This window comes from Coregonus lavaretus (genome assembly GCF_964263955.1).
Source record: "Coregonus lavaretus genome assembly, chromosome: 12".
Taxonomy (NCBI): Eukaryota; Metazoa; Chordata; class Actinopteri; order Salmoniformes; family Salmonidae; genus Coregonus; species Coregonus lavaretus.
The window spans coordinates 46,002,691-46,027,014 of NC_139999.1; the positions used below are offsets into that span (position 1 = coordinate 46,002,691).

Consider the following 24,324-nt stretch of genomic DNA (forward strand, 5'->3'; position numbering starts at 1 on the left):
CAATATAGAAAAAGACAATAATTGCCACCATGAACATACAAACACACTCGCTCTCTCTAACACACACACACACACACACACACACACACACACACACACACACACACACACACACACACACACACACACACACACACACACACGCATACAAACACACACACACACACACACGCATACACACAAACACACACGCACACACACACACATATGCATACACACACGCACATACACACACAGGCCTATTGTGTGCCTGTGTTTACATTCAGGTTTGACTCTCTGACCTCCATCTACAAGGCAAAGGGTGTTTGCACTTGGTGGGTCTGGGAGGTGGTTGTTACCAAGTGGGCCACCAAGTACATAACATGGAAATAAAACATTCTCTATTGACATACAACTAACCATAATTGTGTGTATGTGAGTCATGCTTCGATCCGTGTGTATTGTCCCAACCAGAGAAAAAAGCTATTACGCAATCCAGGAATGCATTTCTGTAATAGTTCTCATGACGTGAGGTGACTAACTTGTTTTACAGGACACGCTGCTGAATGAAACAAACTGAACAGGGAAGCTGACATTCATGTGGACTCAACCATTGAACTCAAACTAGTATCATTTACATTTTCAGTAAATCTACAATCTAATTGTCCCGGCTCTTCAGTAGGTCTTGACATGACTATGCTTATGTAAATAGACAGACATATGCTATGTAGGTTTTACATTTGCTTTATGCTTAACTGATAATACACAAAGCCCAAGGATATAGACTTTGATCCGCCTGAGCGCTTTGGGTATACTTTTACCATAATAAACATTCAGGGTTCTTGGATATTACTTCTGTATTGCTTCTGTAATACTTTGTGTTTCGTGTCACTGTGTTTTTTGTTTGATTGAGGCTGTGTGGGTGTGAGCGAGAGAGAGACAGAGAGGGGAGAGAGAGACAGAGAGGGGAGAGAGAGACAGAGAGGGGAGAGAGTGTGTGGGCTGGACAAGGACACAGAGGGGAGGGATCATGCCATGGTTAAGACATTCACTACATGACTCAACCTACCATATACCAGTTACCTAGCAATGACAGAATACACTAACATCAAAACTGTTGGATTTTACTGAATACTTAATTACCATATTCCCTAACCGTGAAGAGTTTTAGCTTTTTCAACCAAGGAAACTCTGACATATGGGTGTGAAGATGAAGTATCTATGCTGTAAGTATTACACATGTATGCTCATCTGAAATTACATGGTTAGGCTTTTCTAACATGGCTGGGCTATCATTCATTTTCACTGTAGCAGTTTAAATTAAGCAAGGCATTTCACAAATGTCTTATCTAATCTTAGCTATAATAGGCAGCACCTTGCACTCTAACCATAACCCTAACCCTCAGGTATTCACCTCCATTCCTTGATACTGCCTGCAGTCTGATATCAGGACGTTGGTTTCAGTCCAGACTTCTACCGAAGCCCATTGACAGGAAATAGGACTCGTTCAACTTGTTCTCCATGTGTCACCAGAAATACAGAGGCGTACTGATGGAGTTGTGTGTGGATATATCTGACAACAGTTGGCACATCATAATCCCAGAAGAAAGAAGCACTAGTGCTTGAGGATCCAAATGGTACAAACCCCTGAATGTGGCCAATTTGAGGACAATTATGAAAGCAATGTTTTTTGGGTGGTCGCTGCTCTCCATACAGCTTTTGGTTTTGGCTTTGGAGTTGGAGATGATTGACTATGAGAGTCAACACGTCACCTGCTCAAAGGTAATAAGCTAATAATCCAATTAACGAGAGGTCAACAATCACTGTGTGTGTGTGTGTGTGTGTGTGTGTGTGTGTGTGTGTGTGTGTGTGTGTGTGTGTGTATGTGTGAACGAGAGAGAGAGAGAGAGAGAGAGAGAGAGAGAGAGAGGGACAGAGAGAGAGGATGCAGAGGGGGGAGAAAGATAATTCATTATGCCACATCACACATTCAATTTCCTTTATGTAATGTGTGCCACCATCTGTTATCAATCATTTCATATTGAAAAATGTCATTATTTATACCTTGCACATCACTTATTTAATTTATTCAAATATTTGAATATCATATGTCTATTGTACAAATATTGAATGACTATGTAATAAGATCAGAAGCTCACAATAAGGTCTATATACTACAGAGCACACTTTGACAAAAGATGTGTCGTATTTACTGATGCATTTATTGTAGTAACAGCACACAAGGAGATCACATTGGGGAAAGAACGATGAGACTTTAAATCCATGGCTCACCAACACCTGTCACCTCAACAGTATCCTATTTTCCACAAGTAGGCCTACACAGCTCTCTAGTCTCTAGGGCCTTGGGAATTAAGGAGCAGTGTAGAGAGAGAGAGAGACATGAGAACACAGAATGTCAGTCATGATTATAACTGATCCCACAACAGGTGTGTATGTGTATATAGTTCTGCAGTCACCGTGTATCTATGCATGTATGTACACTACCGGTCAAAAGTTTTAGAACACCTACTAATTGAAGGGGTTTTCTTTATTTGTACTATTTCTACATTGTAGAATAGTAGTGAAGAGATCAAAACTATGAAATAACAAATATGGAATCATGTAGTAACCAAAAAAGTGTTAAACAAATCAAAATATATTTTATATTTGAGATTCTTTAAATAGCCACCCTTTGCCTTGATGACAGCTTTGCATTCTCTCAACCAGCTTCACCTGGAATGCTTTTCCAACAGTCTGGAAGGAGTTCCCACATATGCTTAGCACTTGATGGCTGCTTTTCCTTCACTCTGTGGTCCGACTCATCCCAAACCATCTCAATTTGGTTGAGGTCGGGGGATTGTGGAGGCCAGGTCATCTGATGCAGCCCTCCATCACTCTCCTTCTTTGTAAAAATAGCCCTTACACAGTCTTGAGGTGTTTTGGGTCATTGTCCTGTTGAAAAACAAATGATAATCCCACTAAACCCAAACAAGATGGGATGGAGTATTGCTGCAGAATACTGTGGTAGCCATGCTGGTTAAGTGTGCCTTGAATTCTAAATAAATCACAGAGAGTGTCACCAGCAAAGCACCCCCACACCATCACACCTCCTCCTCCATGCTTTATGGTGGGAAATACACATGCAGAGATCATCCGTTCACCCACACACCGCGTCTCACAAAGACACGGCGGTTGGAACCAAATATCTCGAGTCTAATGTCCATTGCGCATGTTTCTTGGCCCAAGCAAGTCTCTTCTTATTATTGGTTTCCTTTAGTAGTGGTTTCTTTGCAGCAATTCGACCATGACACTTATCTCCCTCACTAACTTTAGGCATCAGTTGTCAGAGCACCTTACCGATCACTGCACCTGTACACAGCCCATCTGAAATTAGCCCGCCCAACTACCTCATCCCTATATTGTTATTTATTTTGCTCATTTGTACCCCAGTATCTCTATTTGCACATCATCTCTTGCACATCTATCATTCCAGTGTTAATACTAATTGTAATTATTTTGCACTATAGCCTATTTTATTGCCTTACCTCCATAACTTGCTAAATTTGCACACACTGTATATATATGTATTTCTGTTGTATTTTTTATTTATTTTTTTACTTTGTTTTGTTTTACCCCATATGTAACTCTGTGTTGTTGTTTTTATCGCACTGCTTTGCTTTATCTTGGCCAGGTCGCAGTTGTAAATGAGAACTTGTTCTCAACTGGTTTACCTGGTTAAATAAAGGTGAAATAAAAAAATAAAAAAATAAAATGAAGGCCTGATTCACATTGTCTCCTCTGAACAGTTGAGGTTGAGATGTGTCTGTTACTTGAACTCTTGAAGCATTTATTTGGGCTGCAATTTCTGAGGCTGGTAACTCTAATGAACTTTTCCTCTGCAGCAGAGGTAACTCTGGGTCTTCCATTTCTGTGGCGGTCCTCATGAGAGCCAGTTTCATCATAGCACTTGATGGTTTTTGCGACTGCACTTGAAGAAACTTTCAAAGTTCTTGAAATGTTCCATATTGACTGACCTTCAAGTCTTAAAGTAATGATGGACTGTTGTTTCTCTTTGCTTATTTGAGCTGTTCTTGCCATAATATGGACTTGGTCTTTTATCAAATAGGGCTATCTTCTGTATACCGCCCCGCCTACCTTGTCACAACACAACTAATTGGCTCAAATGCAATAAGAAGGAAAGAAATTCCACTAATTAACTTTTAAGAATGGACACCTGTTAATTGAAATGCATTCCAGGTGACTACCTCATGATGCTGGTTGAGATAATGGCAAGGGTGTGCAAAGCTGTATTTGAAGAATCTCAAATATAAAATATATTTTGATGTGTTTAACAATTTTTTGGTTACTACATGATTCCATATGTGTTATTTAATAGTTTTGATGTCTTCACTATTATTCTACAATGTAGAAAAATAGTTTAAAAAATCAAGAAAAACCTTTCTTCATGTAATAGCTTATGACAACAAACAGTATTTATTTTTTATTTTTATTTCACCTTTATTTAACCAGGTAAGCCAGTTGAGAACAAGTTCTCATTTACAACTGTGACTTGGCCAAGATAAAGCAAAGCAGTGCGATAAAAACAACAACACAGAGTTACATATGGGGTAAAACAAAACATAAAGTCAAAAATACAACAGAAAATATATATACAGTGTGTGCAAATGTAGCAAGTTATGGAGGTAAGGCAATAAATAGGCTATAGTGCAAAATAATTACAATTAGTATTAACACTGGAATGATAGATGTGCAAATAGAGATACTGGGGTGCAAATTAGCAAAATAAATATCAATACAGGGATGAGGTAGTTGGGCGGGCTAATTTCAGATGGGCTGTGTACAGGTGCAGTGATCGGTAAGGTGCTCTGACAACTGATGCTTAAAGTTAGTGAGGGAGATAAGTGTCTCCAGCTTCAGAGATTTTTGCAATTTGTTCCAGTCATTGGCAGCAGAGAACTGGAAAGAATGGCGGCCAAAGGAGGTGTTGGCTTTGGGGATGACCAGTGAGATATACCTGCTGGAGCGCATACTACGGGTGGGTGTTACTATGGTGACCAATGAGCTAAGATAAGGCGGGGATTTGCCTAGCAGTGATTTATAGATGGCCTGGAGCCAGTGGGTTTGGCGTACAGGTCACAGTGGTGGGTAGTATATGGGGCTTTGGAGACAAAACGGATGGCACTGTGATAGACTACATCCAATTTGCTGAGTAGAGTGTTGGAGGCTATTTTGTAAATGACATCGCTGAAGTCAAGGATCGGTAGGAGAGTCAGTTTTACGAGGGCATGTTTGGCAGCATGAGTGAAGGAGGCTTTGTTGCGAAATAGGAAACCGATTCTAGATTTAACTTTGGATTGGAGATACTTAATGTGAGTCTGGAAGGAGAGTTTACAGTCTAACCAGACACCTAGGTATTTGTAGTTGTCCACATACTCTAGGTCAGACCCGTCGAGAGTAGTGATTCTAGTCGGGTGGGCGGGTGCCAGCAGCGTTCGATTGAAGAGCATGCATTTAGTTTTACTAGTGTTTAAGAGCAGTTGGAGGCTACTGAAGGAGTGTTGTATGGCATTGAAGCTCGTTTGGAGGTTTGTTAACACAGTGTCCAATGAAGGGCCAGATGCATACAAAATGGTGTCGTCTGCGTAGAGGTGGATCTGAGAGTCACCAGCAGCAAGAGCGACATCATTGATATACACAGAGAAAAGAGTCGGCCCAAGAATTGAACCCTGTGGCACCCCCATAGAGACTGCCATAGGTCCAGACAACAGGCCCTCCGATTTGACACATTGAACTCTATCTGAGAAGTAGTTGGTGAACCAGGCGAGGCAGTCATTTGAGAAACCAAGGCTATTTAGTCTGCCAATAAGAATGCGGTGGTTGACAGAGTCGAAAGCCTTGGCCAGGTCGATGAAGACGGCTGCACAGTACTGTCTATTATTGATCACGGTTATAATATCGTTTAGGACCTTGAGCGTGGCTGAGGTGCACCCATGACCAGCTCGGAAACCAGATTGCATAGCGGAGAAGGTACGGTGGGATTCGAAATGGTCGGTGATCTGTTTGTTAACTTGGCTTTCAAAAACTTTCGAAAGGCAGGGCAGGATGGATATAGGTCTGTAACAGTTTGGATCTAGAGTGTCACCCCCTTTGAAAAGGGGGATGACCGCAGCAGCTTTCCAATCTCTGGGGATCTCAGACGTTACGAAAGAGAGGTTGAACAGGCTAGTAATAGGGGTTGCGACAATTTCGGCGGCTAGTTTTAGAAAGAAAGGGTCCAGATTGTCTAGCCCAGATGATTTGTAGGGGTCCAGATTTTGCAGCTCTTTCAGAACATCAGCTGTCTGGATTTGTGTGAAGGAGAAGCGGGGGGGGCATGGGCAAGTTGCAGCGGAGGGTGCAGAGCTGGTGGCCGGGGTAGTGGTAGCCAGGTGGAAAGCATGGCTAGCCGTAGCAAAATGCTTGTTGAAATTCTCGATTATTGTAGATTTATCGGTGGTGATAGTGTTTCCTAGCCTCAGTGCAGTGGGCAGCTGGGAGGAAGTGCTCTTATTCTCCATGGACTTTACAGTGTCCCAAAACTTTTTGGAGTTAGTGCTACAGGATGCAAATTTCTGTTTGAAATAGTTAGCCTTTGCTTTCCTAACTGCTTGTGTATATTGGTTCCTAACTTCCCTGAAAAGTTGCATATCGCGGGGGCTATTTGATGCTAATGCAGTACGCCACAGGGTGTTTTTGTGCTGGTCAAGGGCAGTCAAGTCTGAGGAGAACCATGGGGCTATATCTTTTCTTAGTTCTGTATTTTTTGAATGGGGGCATGTTTATTTAAGATTGAGAGGAAATTACTTTTAAAGAACAACCAGGCATCCTCTACTGACGGAATTAGATCTATATCCATCCAGGATACCTGGGCCAGGTCAATTAGGAAGGCCTGCTCGCTAAAGTGTTTTAGGGAGCGTTTGACAGTGATGAGTGGTGGTTGTTTGACCGCGGACCCGTTACGGACGCAGGCAATAAGGCAGTGATCGCTGAGATCCTGGTTGAAGACAGCGGAGGTGTATTTAGAGGGTAAGTTAGTCAGGATGATATCTATGAGGGTACCCATGTTTACGGATTTAGGGTTGTACCTGGTAGGTTCGTTGATAATTTGTGTGAGATTGAGGGCATCTAGTTTAGATTGTAGGATGGCCGGGGTGTTAAGCATATCCCAATTTAGGTCACCAATTAGTACGAACTCTGAGGATAGATGGGGGGCAATCAATTCACATATGGTGTCCAGGGCACAGCTGGGGGATGAGGGGGGTCTGTAGCAAGCGGCAACAGTGAGAGACTTATTTCTGGAAAGGTGGATTTTTAGAAGTAGAAGCTCAAACTGTTTGGGCACAGACCTGGATAGTATGATAGAGCTCTGCAGGCTATCTCTACAGTAGATTGCAACTCCACCCCCTTTGGCAGTTCTATCTTATGAATACAGTATAGTACTTACCGACATTTGTGTAGTCACTCTGTATGTATGGATGAATACAGTATACAGGTGTTGGAGCTTAATTTCAGCCAGTTTGCTACAGTAGGAAAATAATCTTGCAACAACAGGCAATGTTTAAATAATGGACAATTTTGTAGGGGTTGATACATTAATCGTTAGGGCAAATCAAGTCTGAATTTGAAAGTGGAAATTACAAACTTTAGAAACCTTTAAAAAATTCAAATACACTACAAGTTTGCATTTCCTGCTGTGCAGGAACATTCTCAGCAACAGAAGAGTGATCAAATTAAGATCCTACATATGTAGTACTTACCGGTAGTTGTGTATTGATCTTTTTTGTATGGATGACTACACTACAGTATAATACTTTTCGGTAGGTGGTCATCAATGTGTCTGTATGGATAAACACAGTATAGTACTTACATACAACTGTAGAAATTGTTTACCTTGTTTCTCATCAGGGTCTCTCTAACTGCACAGTGAAGGCAGGTCCTGGGATTCTGATCCAAGGGTGTCCTGTGGATGAAAAAGGTCTGGCGGTGCAGCCTGTGCTGTGCTGCAGACAGGGCACAGCATGCAGACCTTGCCTACACATTCGCCTTGACATCCAGCCCAGAAACCACCAGACAGGTGTGTGAACACTACACAACCTTTTTTCAATTTCAACCTCTGCGGATACAATGTGAAACACAATGTGGAAAGTGCACCCATATTAGCTTCAAATGCATGGTTTATTGCTTATCCCCTCATCTTGTGTCAGTAAGTCATGCCATCCTCACTCCTGCGGCCAACTGGGTTCTCTCTGTGTTTCAGCATCGTATGTGAGTGTGTGTTACATTGTGCCAGAGCTAATAATGCCTCTGTGCAAAAAGCTCGAGTTCACAGTGATCCCTGCTGCTCTGGATGAGCAAGCTTCATCCAAGGTATATTCCATATGAATTTGCATGTGTGTGCGTGAGTGTGTGTGTGTGTGTGCTTGTGTTTTGTGATTCATGTCCATGCTCTCCTATATACCCAGCAGGCATGGCTGTCACTGCTGATTGAGTCTGAAGCAGTGTCCTTCAGCAGTCAGGTGACTGTGTATGGTTGCATCTTTCACTCTACTGTGGTGCTTCCGTCAGTGGATGAAGGTATGGTGTAGGAATTCCCATAGTGATCAGACAGCTTATGTCAGCACATATTTGTTAGTAAGTCATCCTCTGACTGATTAAAATCTATCTGTCCTTAGTGTGTTCATCCGCCTCACAGGGAGTTGTAGAGGAATGTGAAGGTGAGTTACGTGTTCTATGTTTGTTTGTTTCTATGGTTTCCATGTTGTTATTGCCATAGAAAAATAATTACTAGAATGGTTGTGCCTATTCAGGAGTGTACCCATAGCAGGAAGTAAAAGCAGGACGTATAGCATTCAATCTGGTTTTATCCCCATTCTAATCATTCAAATTATATGATTCTTACACCTCATGAGTCCTGTGTGCAGACATATTGGTCTTACTTTAATGGAATGTCCCCAATAGATGGTCTATAGATGCTCAGACGATCAACACACTATCAATTGCATCCCTGTTGAAATGCAACAGCTTTCCTAGGGGTAGGGTTAAGGCTAGGCAAAGGGTTAGTGGCGCAGTGGTCTAAGGCACTGCATCGCAGTGCTAACTGTGTCACTAGAGATCCTGGTTCGAATCCAGGCTCTGTCGCAGCCGGCCGCGACCGGGAGACTCATGGGCGGCGCACAATTGGCCCAGCGTCGTCCAGGGTAGGGGAGGGAATGGCCGGCCGGGATGTAGCTCAGTTGATAGAGCATGGCGTTTGCAACGCCAGGGTTGTGGGTTCGATTCCCACGGGGGGCCAGTATAAAAAAATATGTATTCACTAACTGTAAGTCGCTCTGGATAAGAGCGTCTGCTAAATGACTAAAAATGTAAATGTTAGGGTTAGGGTTTAGGCTAGGGTTAGAGTTAGGGTCAGGGTTAGGGTTAAGACTAATGTTAGGGCTAAAAGATAGTTGAACATTTGTTGCTAGTCAGATGAGCCTATATTAACCATCTGTAGGGGACTATCCAAAGTCCAAACCGAGAAATATTTTATTCATGACCATTTGTTCTGTTTTTCCATAATGATTATGGTTTATGAAGTGAGAGACATTGTTAGACATATGCAATTCTAGAATTACAGTAAATGGCTGAGTTATGTTTCTTTCTAATTTGCCAGTGTGTCTGTCAGTCCCCAGTTTCAGCACTCTGATTGATCAGGAGAGACGTGAGGTGATGCTGCAAGTCGCCAAGGAAAAGGACAGCCCCCACCCACTAGAAATGTGCCTACAACATGAAGATAATGGAGTCTGCAGGGTCCGTGTCGTACTTGGCTTCCTCCAAACTCAGTTATTTATATGCAATCTTTTTCTCAGAGTTTCACTCTTCACTCTTCCATGATAACATGTTGTTTGTTGTCCTACAGGCCTGGAAAGAGAAGCCAGTTCCACTGCACTCTGTCACCCCCTGCATGTGCTTCCAGGTACTGTTGCTATTTCCCCCATTAACAATCTGGATTGGGCCTACTTTTGTCAGTTGTGATATTACTACACACTCACACATCCAACTCATTGTAGCTGACAACATTATCCCCTTTGTGTTGTTCATCCGAGTTCTCTGGTTTTGTGTGTCTTCGGTGTGTGTGTGTGTGTGTTTCAGTTGTGGTGGGATAAAGGAGATGAGAGATCTCGTCGATCTATGAGCTGTCCTTTTAGGAACAACACCGGTAAGAGAAGAACCATGCAGCGTCCTCCTTGTTACACCTGTGTTTCACTATGACAGTCATGAATGTGAGCCATGGAGTTGATTCCCATTGCTTATGTAACTCTGCTATAAAGTATCTTATACCTTTATCTCTCTCTTCCAGAGATGTTCCAGAGGAACGTATGGGAGAATGTGTCAGTATCTGTGGTGCAGCGCCAGATGAACAGTGGCGGTGCAATGCTGTCCTGGAACCTAACTGCCCCCTGTAGGCTGGAGGCTGAAGTGTGGCCCTGCCAGAGAGATGCAGGCGTGGACAAGGACAGATGCACAGAGCTTGGGGATATTAGGCAGCGTCTGTCAAATGACATATGGAGGGAAAATGACAGGGGACACTGGGTACGTATACCGGAGCATTTGATTGGTGCCTCAAATGTTGTATTGGTGTATCTTTAGTTACCTTTTTGTCGTTGGGATGTACTCATCATTTGTATTAATTGGTTTTGTGTTTTTACTTGTGGCATTTTTATGGTTTGGTGATATTATGGGATAAGGTATATTATTTTTGATTGAATGCTTGATTCTTTTATGGATTTTTTTCCCTGTTTCAGCTGATGCCAGGTGTGTTTGAGGATGTCAAACCTGGTCTTGATCTCTGTGTGATGGTAAGACACTTCTACTGGGTTGACTCCTCTTGTTCCCCAGTATTGAACTTGGATCCTGTTGTAACATGATGGGAGCTCATCTTATTGTAAATGTGTGTGTGTGTGTGTGCATGTGTGCATGTGTGTGTGTGTGTGTCTCTGTCCTTGCAGGTGAAGGTAAAAGGGAAGAACAGTGAGCTTGGCCCCTTCTGTCCCATTGACTGTGAGTATTTTAGGAGAGGGCTGAAGTATCAAAGTTGATATGGATCCTACTAAAACTGATACATGTACCATTTCCTGACCACTTCTCTGATTTTATGTGTGTGAAAAGATGGCAATTATGTTTAATTCTGTATCATCAATCAAGTATTTATCTGTATGCTTAATAAAACAAATGTTCACAAAAAAAGTTGACCGTTCTATTTTGCCTACCAGTAGGGACTGATAATAAGAAATTCTATGAGGATTGGGAAATTATTCATATCTGTACTTCTCCCTCTCAGCCAGTAGGTGGCACTGGCGCTGGAGTCTGCTTATCCTGGTCTCCCTGATGCTGGCAGGCCTAGCAGTAATATGTCTCTATTTCCTGCATTGCAAACTGAAACGTGAGTCATTCTGGTCCGATCTCCCCCAACCAGACACAGGCAATGGCACTGTGTGTAGAGACAGAAAAGTCACAAAGTGTTACATTTGTGTTAGGTTTGTGTTATTGCGCTACACTGTGGTGAAGTGAGTGCAAGGCTTTTCTCACCACAAATATGCTCTCTGCCTCCCACCAAATTATTTTTTATAGTGGAGAAAGGGGAGTTTTAAAGGAGATGAAAATGTAGAGAAAGAGAATAAATCTGATATCTTTCCTACTGTGTGTATTCTTCAGGCTCCCACTTCTCTCAATAGCTCTATTCATGTGTATCGCCGACTGACTTTTTTCTTGTGGGTGTTGTTCACTACAGTTAGGAATTTGGGGGGGGGGGGGACAATTTGCAAAGGGTTTCTGTAAAGGACACAAGGGCCTCTGTGTTACAGAACCATGTCAGTGTGTATCATGTTACATTTCTGTCTCTCCAAACAGGGTGGGCATGGGAATGGCACCAGAAGGAGTGGGATCAACGTAAGCAGGTTTCTCATAGTCCAAATGTACAATATGTCAAATAAAGAAGATACATATTTATCTAGCAATAATCATTGACAAAACAATGGAAAATGTATGTCACTAACTCCCCCTGCCCTTCACCTTCCTTCCTTCCTTCCTTCCTTCCTTCCTTCCTTCCTTCCTTCCTTCCTTCCTTCCTTCCTTCCTTCCTTCCTTCCTTCCTTCCTTCCTTCCTTCCTTCCTTCCTTCCCTCTCTCCCTTTGTAGTACCTATAAGGGGTCATGTGGTGCTGCTGAGCCCGCCGGATGTGGATGGCTCTGTGTCAGAGCTGGTGTGTGAGCTTGGCTCCTCTCTGCGTGCCAGGGGCCTCAGTGTGTCTGTGGACCTGTGGAATCGGGCTGAGATGTGCTCTCTGGGGCCCCTGCCCTGGCTGCACTCCCAGCTGCAGCCCTTGAACAGCCAGGGGGGCCGGGCCTTACTGGTACTGACGCAGGCAGCCTGGAAGAAGGCAGAGGACTGGGGCCGACAGTGGGACCAGCAGGGCCAGCAGGGAAGGGACATAGCCCAGGGAGTGGAGGAGGAGAAGGGGGACGAGGAAGTAGAGGGGGAGGATAAGAGGCTTCTCCAGGGCTTGTCCTCCCCATACGCGGACGTGTTCAGTGCCGCTCTGAGCTGCATCAAGGTGGACCACCAACAAGGCTGCGCTGGAAAGCGTTTCCTCCTGGTCCATTTTGAGTCCCATTCTGCCAAGCCCCTCAGCAGTGAAAGGGGTCTCCCAGAGCTGTTCCAAGGGCTGCCCTTGTTTCACCTGCCCTCCCAGAGCCAGGGGCTCCTCGTTGAGCTGGCCATAGGGTCTAAAGGGCCTGGAGCTGGTATAGGTGGACAGAGGGGCTGAAGGAGGCTACACACGGACTGTCTGGGAAAGGCATCGGGATACCTGATGAAGGGGTTTCCCCATAAGTATGTTGTCACTGGAGTGGAGAACAGCTTGGAGACTGTGCTCTTACAGCAGAGCAGTCACCCTGAGGTCTAATTCCTCCCAACCATCCAAGCCTGCTCACATCATTACACCAACACCCCCAGCCATTCACTTTACATTAGCACTGCAATACACTGGACGCAACGTGTTGGATGCAGAATCATTGGATTATATGTGGTGATGTTATGAGGGCTACTATTATTGAGCGTGTTTGAAACAACAACACAGCTGTCACCTGCAGTACACCTTGAGGATGGACTTCTATGTGTGAAACTATTATATAGGTTAGGAGAGACCGTGGAACAAAGTAACAGTTTTAGGCTTTTGTTTAGTATGAAAATAATATTAGAGGTAGATTCATAATCTTTTTATACAAACATACATATCTTAGCTACCATTACACACTGTAACTAAGTTTTACATCTGTAGAAACTATCAAAATAGAAAGGTTCAGAACTTTTTTGAAACATATATGGCAGCTAGAAATCAAAACTGGATGGTCTTCAGAGAGAGATGGGAGGGGTTGAGGGTAGCTGAAGGATGGGACTAAAAACAAACAAAAGATAACCAATGTAAAATATTCTGTGTCCGTAAAATGTATATAATGTAGTATGTATAAGCTGGAAGTAGAAGTCTAAGTATTGTTGTCCATTAGTTTACTCCAATTAGGGGAGGGGTGGTAGGGTTAGGGGAAAATAATAAAGAAGGAAAATATTTAAAATTATATATACAGTGCTATGAAAAAGTATTTTCCCCCTTTGTAATTTTCTCTACTTTTGCATATTTGTGATACTGAATGTTATCAGATCAGAAACCTAATATTAGATAAAGGGAACATAAGTGAACAAATAACACAACAATTACATATTTATTTCATAAACAAAGTTATGCAACACCCAATTCCCCTGTGTGAAAAAGTAATTGCCCCCTTTCACTCAATAACTGGTTGTGCCACATTTAGCTGCAATGACTCCAACCAAATGCCTCCTGTAGTTGTTGATCAGTCTCTCACGTCGCTGTGGAGGAATTTTGGCCCACTCTTCCATCCAGAACTGCTTTAACTCAGTGATGTGTGGGTTTTCAAGCATGAACTGCTCGTTTCAAGTCCTGCCACAACATCTCAATTGGGATTAGGTCTGGACTTTGACTAGGCCATTCCAAAACTTCCAATTAGTTGCTTTTTAGCAATTTTCATGTAGACTTGATTGTGTGTTTTGGATCATTGTCTTGCTGCATGACCCAGCTGCGCTTCAGCTTCAGCTCACAGACGGATGGTCTGACATTCTCCTGTAGAATTCTCTGATACAGAGCAGAATTCATGGTTCTTTCTATTAAGGCAAGTCGTCCAGGTCCTGAGGCAGCAAAGCATCCCCAAACCATCACACCACCACCACCATGCTTGACCTTTGGTATGATGTTCTTACTGTGGAATGCAGTGTTTGGTTTTCGCCAGGCATAATGGGACCCATCTCGTCCACAAAGTTGACTCAAGTTTGCCAAAAAGCACCTGGATGATCATCAAGACTCTTGGAAGAACGTTCTATGGACAGATGATTCAAAAGTATCACTTTTTGGACAACATGGTTCCAGTAATGCCTGGCGAAAACCAAACTCTGCATTCCACAGTAAGAACATCATACCAAAGGTCAAGCATGGTGGTGCAGCTAAATGTGGCACAACCAGTTATTGAGTGTAAGGGGGCAATTACTTTTTCACACAGGGGAATTGGGTGTTGCATAACTTTGTTTATGAAATAAATATGTAATTGTTGTGTTATTTGTTCACTTATGTTCCCTTTATCTAATAGTAGGTTTTGGTTGAAGATCTGATAACATTCAGTATCACAAATATGCAAAAGTAGAGAAAATTAGAAAGGGGGCAAATACTTTTTCATAGCACTGTATATATACAGTACCAGTCAAACGTTTGGACACACCTACTCAGTCCAGGGTTTTTCTTTATTTTTACTATTTTCTACATTGTAGAATAATAGTGAAGACATCAAAACTATGAAATAACAAATATGGAATCATGTAGTAACCAAAAAAGTGTTAAACAAATCAAAATATATTTTATATTTGAGACTCTTCATATAGCCTTTGCCTTGATGACAGCTTTGCACACTCCCATCTGGATTTATTTTCCAACAGTCTTGAAGGAGTTCCCACATATGCTGATCAGTTGTTGGCTGCTTTTCCTTCACTCTGCCGTCCGATTCATCCCAAACCATCTCAATTGGGTTGAGGTCGGGGGATTGTGGAGGCCAGGTCATCTGATGCAGCACTCCATCACTCTCCTTCTTGGTAAAATAGCCCTTACCCAGCCTGGAGGTGTGTTTGGTCATTGTCCTGTTGAAAAACAAATGATAGTCCCACTAAGCCCAAACCAGATGGGATGTCTTATCACTGCAGAATGCTGTGGTAGCCATGCTGGTTAAGTGTGCCATGAATTCTAAATAAATCATAGACAGTGTCACCAGCAAAGCAGCCCCACAACATAACACCTTCTCCTCCATGCTTTACAGTGGGAAATACACATGCGGAGATCATCCGTTCACCCACACAGCGTCACACAAAGACACGGCAGTTGGAACCAAAAATCTCAAATTTAGACTCCAGACCAAAGGACACATTTCCACTGGTCAGATGTCCATTGCTCATGTTTCTTGGCCCAAGCAGGTCTCTTCTTCTTCTTGGTGTCCTTTAGTAGTGGTTTCTTTGCAGCAATTCGACCATTAAGGCCTGATTCACACAGTCCCCTCTGAACAGTTGATGTTCACTCTGAGAAGCATTTATTTGGGCTGCAATTTCTGAGGATGGGAACTCTAATCAACTTATCCTCTGCAGCAGAGGTAACTCTGGGTCTTCCATTCCTGTGGCGGTCCTCATGAGAGCCGGTTTTATCTTAGCGCTTGATGGTTTTTGTGACTGCACTTGAATAAACTTTAAAAGTTCTTGAAATGTTCCGCATTGACTGACCTTTATGTCGTTTCTCTTTGCTTATTTGAGCTGTTCTTGCCATAATATGGAGTTGGTCTTTTATCAAATAGGGCTATCTTCTGTATACCCACCCCTACCTTGTCACAACACAACTGACTGGCTCAAACGCATTAAGAAGGAAAGAAATTCCACAAAATAACAAGGCACATCAGTTAATTGAAATGCATTAACAAAAGGCACCTAAAGTACTCTCAGATCATGAGAAACAAGAATCTCTGGTCTGATAAAACCAACTCTTTGAACTCTTTGGCCTGAATGCCAAGCGTCACATCTGGAGGAAACCTGGCACCATTCCAACGGTGAAGCATGGTGGTGGCAGCATCATGCTGTGGTGATGTCTTTCAACTGCAGGAACTGGGAGACTAGTCAGGATCGAGGGAAAGATGAACGGAGCAAAGTACAGAGAGATCCTTGATAAAAACCTGCTCCAGAGTGCTCAGGACATCAGACTGGGTTAATTGTAAAAGGCTGCAGGGTTCATTGTAACACTGTTTTCAATGTTAAAAATGTGGGGTAATTGAAAAACTACTGATTTGAAACTGATGTTTGCATGAAAATTACTACACTAAAGTGACAAAATGTATATATTTTATATAGGATACTTTTAGCATTCAAAAGTGTGAATTTGAATTCTTAAATGGAAGAAGTTTGGAACCACCAAGACTCTTCCTAGTCAGGATTGAGTGAAAGATGAACAGAGCAAAGTACAGAGCGCTCAAGACCTCAGACTGGGGCGAAGGTTCACCTTCGAACAGGACAACGACCCACAGCCAAGACAACGCAGGAGTGGCTTCGGGACAAGTCTCTGAATGTCCTTGAGTGGCCCAGTCAGAGCCCGGACTTCAACCCAATCGAACATCTCTGGAGAGACCTTATGTGCAGCAACGCTCCCCCATCCAACCTGACAGAGCTTGAGAGGATCTGCAGAGAAGAATGGGAGAAACTCCCCAAATACAGGTGTGCCAAGCTTGTAGCATCATACCCAAGAAGACTCGAGGCTGTAATCACTGCCAAAGGTGTTTCAACAAAGTACTGAGTAAAGGATTTCTACAAACCTGTTTTTGCTTTGTCATTGGGGTAGATTGATGAGGGGGAAAAACAATTCAATCAATTTCAGAATAAGGCTGTAACGTAACAAAATGTGAAAAAAATGAAGTGGTCTGAATACTTTCCGAATGCACTGTATATAGTTATAGTTGATAAAGACCTTAAAGAATTTAAAGTTTAGGATAGCCTGAATGTTTTACAGTTGTCTTACAGGTTAATTGTTCAAGGAGCAGGACCATTTTAAATAGCTACCACTGTATTAATGTGGTTGTAATTCAAACCCATGTTAATTTATTTAAATGTTAAATGCTTATAGTTTAAAAAGTATAAATAGTATAAAAAATCTGAATGCAAACAATCTAAGTTAGGTCAGTCTGAACATTTCAACGTTGGTTTGGAGTTAATAGCTTCAACGGTGAAAGAGGAGATGGGTGTAGAATATTATTTTTATTTTTTTAAGTCAATGGACCGTTATTCCCCATTGAAATGCATTGGGAGCTCATTTAAATATTGTTAGGGTAAAAAAATATCATAAATTCTATGAAAAGTGTTTTCTCAAGCAATCTAAATTGGAGCATTCTGCACATCTGGAAGTTGGTTTCGTGTTAATAGCTTAAATCATTTAAGGGCTACAGAGCAAGGCGAAGAAATCAAATAATAATAATACTAATACTACTACTAATAATAATGAGTATGTAAGAAATCAAGAGTTGTGCATTGTTTTGCATGCACACCTAATTATTGTCATCAACTATACCAATCAAAATACATTCTTACTGATCAAAATTAGATATGATTAGATACATGAGGAATGTTCCGCAGGTCAATAATCAAGAAAGAGAAGAGGCAAGAATATTTAGAATTCGACCTGAAAAATATTTTTGGGGTCAACACAACACAATATAATTTATGGGTTTAAGCAAAACTTCCTAGGCATGTAGATAACCAAGCATTAGCACATTGAATAACAGCTTTCAATGTGCTAATGCTTGGGCTGTCAGTCTGGCCACTCTACCATAAAAGCCTGATTGGTGGAGTGCTGCAAAGATGGTTGTCCTTCTGGAAGGTTCTCCCATCTCCAGAGAGGAACTCTGGAGCTCTGTCAGAGTGACCATCGGGTTCTTGGTCACTTCCTTGACCAAGGCCCTTCTCCCCCGATTGCTCAGTTTGGCTGGGCGGCCAGCTCTAGGAAGAGTCTTGGTGGTTCCGAACTTCTTTCATTAAAAGTGAACTGAACGTTTGCCCCTAAGACTTTCAAGAGCTTCATTGTATAGATGAGAGGTGTCTTAAATAGCACAGAGATCCTATTCAATTTAACATTTTATAATTCTATGTTCAATACAATTTCATTCAGAATCCTTAAGATTTATATTTATATATTGTGAAGAATGGAGTGGGTACAGTGCCTTCAGAAAGTATTCACAACCCTTGTCTATTCACCAACAGCGCCGGAAGAAGATGGCTGCCGTTTTACAGCCCTCTAACCAATTGTACTATTATGTGTGTTTTTCCGCGTTATTTGTAATTTATTTTGTACATAATGTTTATGCCATCGTCTCTTATAACCAAAGAGAGCTTCTGGATATCAGGACAGCGATTACTCACCTCGCGTTGGACGAACACTTTTTTTTCAACGAGGCGTTCGCGAAGGATATTCTACAGACTCCCGACAAGGCCCAAATCCCCGTCATTCGCGTGAGGAAGAGACGGAGATACCGTGGACGTAGGTCGGGGTGCCTTGTAAAGATCCGACGGCGAACGAGTAAACTGCCTCTCCCATCAATCCTATTAGCCAACGTTCAAGCTTTGGATAATAAAATGGACGATTTAAGATTACGGTTATCCTACCAACGGGACATTAAAAACTGTAATATCTTATGTTTCACGGAGTCGTGGCTGAATGACAACAATGACAACATTCAGCTAGCAGGCTATACGCTACATCGGCAGGACAGAACGGCAGACTCGGGTAAGACGAGGGGTGGCGGTCTCTGTATTTTTGTAAACAACAGCTGGTGCACAAAATCAAATACTAAGGAAGTCTCAAGGTTTTGCTCGCCTGAGGTAGAGTATCTTATGATAAGCTGTAGACCACACTATTTACCAAGAGAGTTTTCATCTATACTTTTCATAGCTGTCTATTTACCACCACAAACCAATGCTGGCATTAAGATTGCACTGAATGAGTTGTACAAGGCCATTAATCAACAGGAAAACGCTCATCCAGATGCAGCGCTCCTAGTAGCAGGGGACTTTAATGCAGGGAAACTTAAATCCGTTCTACCTCATTTCTACCAGCATGTTAAATGTGCAACCAGAGGGGAAAAAACTCTAGACCACCTTTACTCCACACACAGAGACGCATACAAAGCTCTCCCTCGCCCTCCATTTGGCAAATCTGACCATAACTCTATCCTCCTGATTCCTGCTTATAAGCAAAAACTGAAGCAGGAAGCACCAGTGACTCGGCTAATAAAAAAGTGGTCAGATGACGCAGATGCTAAGCTACAGGACTGTTTTGCTAGCACAGACTGGAACATGTTCAGGGATTCTTCAGACAGCATTGAGGAGTACACCACATCAGTCACTGGCTTCATCAATAAGTGCATCGATGATGTCGTCCCCACAGTGACCGTACGTACATACCCCAACCAGAAGCCATGGATTACAGGAAACATCCGCACTGAGCTAAAGGGTAGAGCTGCCGCTTTCAAGGAACGGGACTCTAACCCGGACGCTTATAAGAAATCCCGCTATGACCTCCGACGAACCATCAAACAGGCAAAGAGTCAATACAGGTCTAAGATTGAATCATACTACACTGGCTCTGACGCTCGTCGGATGTGGCAGGGCTTGAAAACTATTACAGACTACAAAGGGAAGCACAGCCGCGAGCTGCCCAGTGACACAAGCCTACCAGACGAGCTAAACCACTTCTATGCTCGCTTCGAGGCAAGCAACACTGAAGCATGCATGAGAGCACCAGCTGTTCCGGACGACTATGTGATCACGCTCTCCGTAGCCGATGTGAGTAAGACTTTTAAGCAGGTCAACATTCACAAGGCCGCAGGGCCAGACGGATTACCAGGACGTGTACTCCGAGCATGTGCTGACCAACTGGCAAGTGTCTTCACTGACATTTTCAACATGTCCCTGACTGAGTCTGTAATACCAACATGTTTCAAGCAGACCACCATAGTCCCCGTGCCCAAGAACTCTAAGATAACCTGCCTAAATGACTACCGACCCGTGGCACTGACGTCTGTAGCCATGAAGTGCTTTGAAAGACTGGTCATGGCTCACATCAACAGCATAATCCCAGAAACCCTAGACCCACTCCAATTTGCATACCGCCCCAACAGATCCACAGATGATGCAATCTCTATCGCACTCCACACTGCCCTTTCCCACCTGGACAAGAGGAACACCTACGTGAGAATGCTATTCATTGACTACAGCTCAGCATTCAACACCATAGTGCCCTCAAAGCTCATCACTAAGCTAAGGATCCTGGGACTAAACACCTCCCTCTGCAACTGGATCCTGGACTTCCTGACGGGCCGCCCCCAGGTGGTAAGGGTAGGTAACAACACATCTGCCACACTGATCCTCAACACGGGGGCCCCTCAGGGGTGCGTGCTCAGTCCCCTCCTGTACTCTCTGTTCACCCATGACTGCATGGCCAGGCACGACTCCAACACCATCATTAAGTTTGCCGACGACACAACAGTGGTAGGCCTGATCACCGACAACGATGAGACAGCCTATAGGGAGGAGGTCAGAGATCTGGCCGTGTGGTGCCAGGACAACAACCTCTCCCTCAACGTGACCAAGACAAAGGAGATGATTGTGGACTACAGGAAAAAAAAGAGGACTGAGCACGCCCCCATTCTCATCGACGGGGCTGTAGTGGAACAGGTTGAGAGCTTCAAGTTCCTTGGTGTCCACATCACCAACGAACTATCATGGTCCAAACACACCAAGACAGTCGTGAAGAGGGCACGACAAAGCCTATTCCCCCTCAGGAGACTAAAAAGATTTGGCATGGGTCCTCAGATCCTCAAAAAATTCTACAGCTGCACCATCGAGAGCATCCTGACTGGTTGCATCACCGCCTGGTATGGCAACTGCTTGGCCTCTGACCGCAAGGCACTACAGAGGGTAGTGCGTACGGCCCAGTACATCACTGGGGCAAAGCTCCCTGCCATCCAGGACCTCTATACCAGGCGGTGTCAGAGGAAGGCCCTCAAAATTGTCAAAGACTCCAGTCACCCTAGTCATAGACTGTTCTCTCTGCTACCGCACGGCAAGCGGTACCGGAGTGCCAAGTCTAGGTCCAAAAGACTTCTCAACAGCTTCTACCCCCAAGCCATAAGACTCCTGAACAGCTAATCATGGCTACCCGGACTATTTGCACTGCCCCCCCACCCCATCCTTTTTACGCTGCTGCTACTCTGTTAAGTATTTATGCATAGTCACTTTAACTCTACCCACATGTACATATTACCTCAACTAGCCGGTGCCCCCGCACATTGACTATGCAACGGTACCCCCCTGTATATATAGCCTCCCTACTGTCACTTTATTCTATTGTATATATAGCCTCCCTACTGTCACTTTATTTTTTACTTCTGCTCTTTTTTTTCTCAACACTTTTTTGTTGTTGTTTTATTCTTACTTTTTTGTTTAAAATAAATGCACTGTTGGTTAAGGGCTGTAAGTAAGCATTTCACTGTAATGTCTGCACCTGTTGTATTCGGCGCATGTGACCAATAAAATTTGATTTGATTTGATTTGATTTGATTTGACTTTTTCCAAATGTTGTTGTGTTACAAAGTGAGATTAAAATAGATTTTTGGCAACGATCTACATAAAATACTCTGTAACATCAAAGTGTAAGAAACATTCTAACATTTGTAAAATATATATATATCATATATTCATTAGATAAGACACACCCCTGAGTCAATACTTTGTAGAAGCACCTTTGGCAGCTGTGAGTATTTATGGGTAAGTCTCTAAAGCCGGGTGTACACGACTTTCAAAATCCTAACATCGCTAAACCTCTCACATTAAACAACCATCTTTCCTGTAGTTTGCTTTGTCTTGCCAACGTAGTGGTGCGCACATTAAACGATGTGGCACCGACGGGGGTCACACACTACAAGATTCTTCACTTGGTCTTCAGGATTGTCGATACCACACTGTCTCGCGAAAACAATGATGTGATTAGATTTAACATACTGTAGCTACAACGAGCTGTGGCTCAAAGCAGCCTCAAACATTTTCAGTCAGATATTCATACATACATAAATGAAATATCTAGCCAACATTTAGAATTGAATAATATTGCTTGTGAACTTCAGAGCTGTAACGATTTGACGCTTTTGGCTTTGATTAAAGGCAAGTACAAACGCATTCTAGTAGTAGTCATCGCTCCTTTTCAAGAGTCTACACATCTCACTGTCTTCTTCTCTGGTTAGATCTCATTGGTTATTGCTCATCACCGTTCTCAAAACTTGTTGTTGCACATCTCACACTAAAAGAGCATTGCAGACTTTGTGCTAATAAAATCAAACATGTTTGAAAATATCAGGACGTCTGGGACTGCTCATGGACGAGATTGGTACCCCTCAGATTGCATCTCTGACCCGCTCACATTAAACGAGCGACAGTGACGGCTGCGCGCCCCGGATTGTGCAACATTTGCCCATTATTATTTTAAACATTTTTCAAGCTTTGTCAAATTGCAACACCTGGATTGTGCAACATTTGCCCATGATTATTTTCAACATTTTTCAAGCTTTGTTGAATTGGTTGTTGATCATTGGTAGACAACCATTTTCAGGTCTTAAATAGATTTTCTAGAAGATTTAAGTCAAAACTGTAACCCTGCCACACAGGAACATTCACTGTCTTCTTGGTGTTTTAGGTTATTGTCCTGCTGAAAGGTGAATTCATCTCCCAGTGTCTGGTGGAAAGCAGACTAAAACAGTTTTCCTCTAGTATTTTTCCTGTGCTTAGCTCCATTCCGTTTCTTTTTTATCCTGGAAAACTCCCCAGTCATTAAACCCCCTAAGGTTGATGTCTGTGCCCCCATGGAAATCTAATTAGCATAATAAAAAAATACCCATACAAATCTGTCAGTTTAAGCTAGAGATATATTTGCATTGGATGTGTATCAATCCACCGCATCCTCATATGTCGCACTTCCTCATCTACGGTGAAAGGTGACAGAGCTAGAGCGGTGTTTGTCAAACCATGAGACATCGCTAAAATCGGTCTTCTCACAAAATCGTTTGTAGCGCCGAAGGGTAGTTACTCCACAATCGTCTGTAGTTACTCAGCAATACTAACCTAATTCACAGAGTGAAAAGAAGGAAGCCTGTACAGAATACAAATATTCCAAAACATGCATGCTGTTTGCAACAAGGCACTGCAAAAAATATACTGTCAAATCCTCCCAAGTTTCTAGTTTGAGCAGCTGTTATCAGCAACTGATATTTTTGAATGCGGTTGTCATATTGGCATGTTTGCTAGCAACAAACGATTTAGATACAGTGAGGGAAAAAAGTATTTGATCCCCTGCTAATTTTGTAAGTTTGCCCACTGACAAAGAAATTATCAGTCTATAATTTTAATGGTAGGTTTATTTGAACAGTGAGAGACAGAATAACAACAAAAAAATCCAGAAAAACGCATGTCAAAAATGTTATAAATTGATTTGCATTTTAATGAGGGAAATAAGTATTTGACCCCCTCTCAATCAGAAAGATTTATGGCTCCCAGGTGTCTTTTATACAGGTAACGAGCTGCGATCAGGAGCACACTCTTAAAGGGAGTGCTCCTAATCTCAGCTTGTTACATGTATGAAATACACCTGTCCACAGAAGCAATCAATCAATCAGATTCCAAACTCTCCACCATGGCCAAGACCAAATAGCTCTCCAAGGATGTCAGGGACAAGATTGTAGACCTACACAAGGCTTGAATGGGCTACAAAACCATCGCCAAGCAGCTTGGTGAGAAGGTGACAACAGTTGGTGCGATTATTCGCAAATGGAAGAAACACAAAATAACTGTCAATCTCCCTCGGCCTGGGGCTCCATGCAAGATCTCACCTTGTGGAGTTGCGATGATCATGAGAACGGTGAGGAATCAGCCCAGAACTACACGGGAGGATCTTGTCAATGATCTCAAGGCAGCTGGGACCATAGTCACCAAGAAAACAATTGGTAACACACTACGCCGTGAAGGACTGAAATCCTGCAGCGCCCGCAAGGTCCCCCTGCTCAAGAAAGCACATATACATGCCCGTCTGAAGTTTGCCAATGAACATCTGAATGATTC

The 24,324-nt window shown here is 42.9% G+C and overlaps 1 protein-coding gene across 4 annotated transcripts; it reads left to right on the forward strand.

The window, feature by feature from the left end:
• Window positions 1-24: 24 nt before the first annotated feature.
• LOC311138526 (interleukin-17 receptor C-like) lies at window positions 25-16,985 on the forward strand. 4 transcript variants are annotated; one of them, XM_084173240.1, is made up of 14 exons: window positions 25-1,761; window positions 7,945-8,113; window positions 8,297-8,406; window positions 8,502-8,613; window positions 8,712-8,753; window positions 9,692-9,828; window positions 9,938-9,994; window positions 10,171-10,237; window positions 10,379-10,611; window positions 10,824-10,877; window positions 11,028-11,079; window positions 11,360-11,461; window positions 11,929-11,967; window positions 12,216-16,985. In XM_084173240.1, the coding sequence occupies exons 1-14, from the start codon at window positions 1,654-1,656 to the stop codon at window positions 12,842-12,844; spliced, it is 1,911 nt and encodes a 636-aa protein (XP_084029366.1). In that variant the 5' UTR covers window positions 25-1,653; the 3' UTR covers window positions 12,845-16,985. The 4 variants fall into 4 exon arrangements, with proteins under 4 accessions (XP_084029366.1, XP_084029368.1, XP_084029367.1 ...); XM_084173242.1 differs by having other exon boundaries at window positions 9,704-9,828; XM_084173241.1 differs by having other exon boundaries at window positions 8,505-8,613.
• The last annotated feature ends 7,339 nt before the right edge of the window (window positions 16,986-24,324 follow it).

Bases quoted from the DNA above. Each gene is read 5' to 3' on its own strand.
- LOC311138526 (XM_084173240.1), top strand. From the start codon at position 1,654: ATGAAAGCAATGTTTTTTGGGTGGTCGCTGCTCTCCATACAGCTTTTG. The intron at 1,762-7,944 runs GTAATAAGCTAA...GTTTCTCATCAG, and splicing joins AACACGTCACCTGCTCAAAG to GGTCTCTCTAACTGCACAGT. The intron at 9,995-10,170 runs GTACTGTTGCTA...TGTGTGTTTCAG, and splicing joins CCCCCTGCATGTGCTTCCAG to TTGTGGTGGGATAAAGGAGA.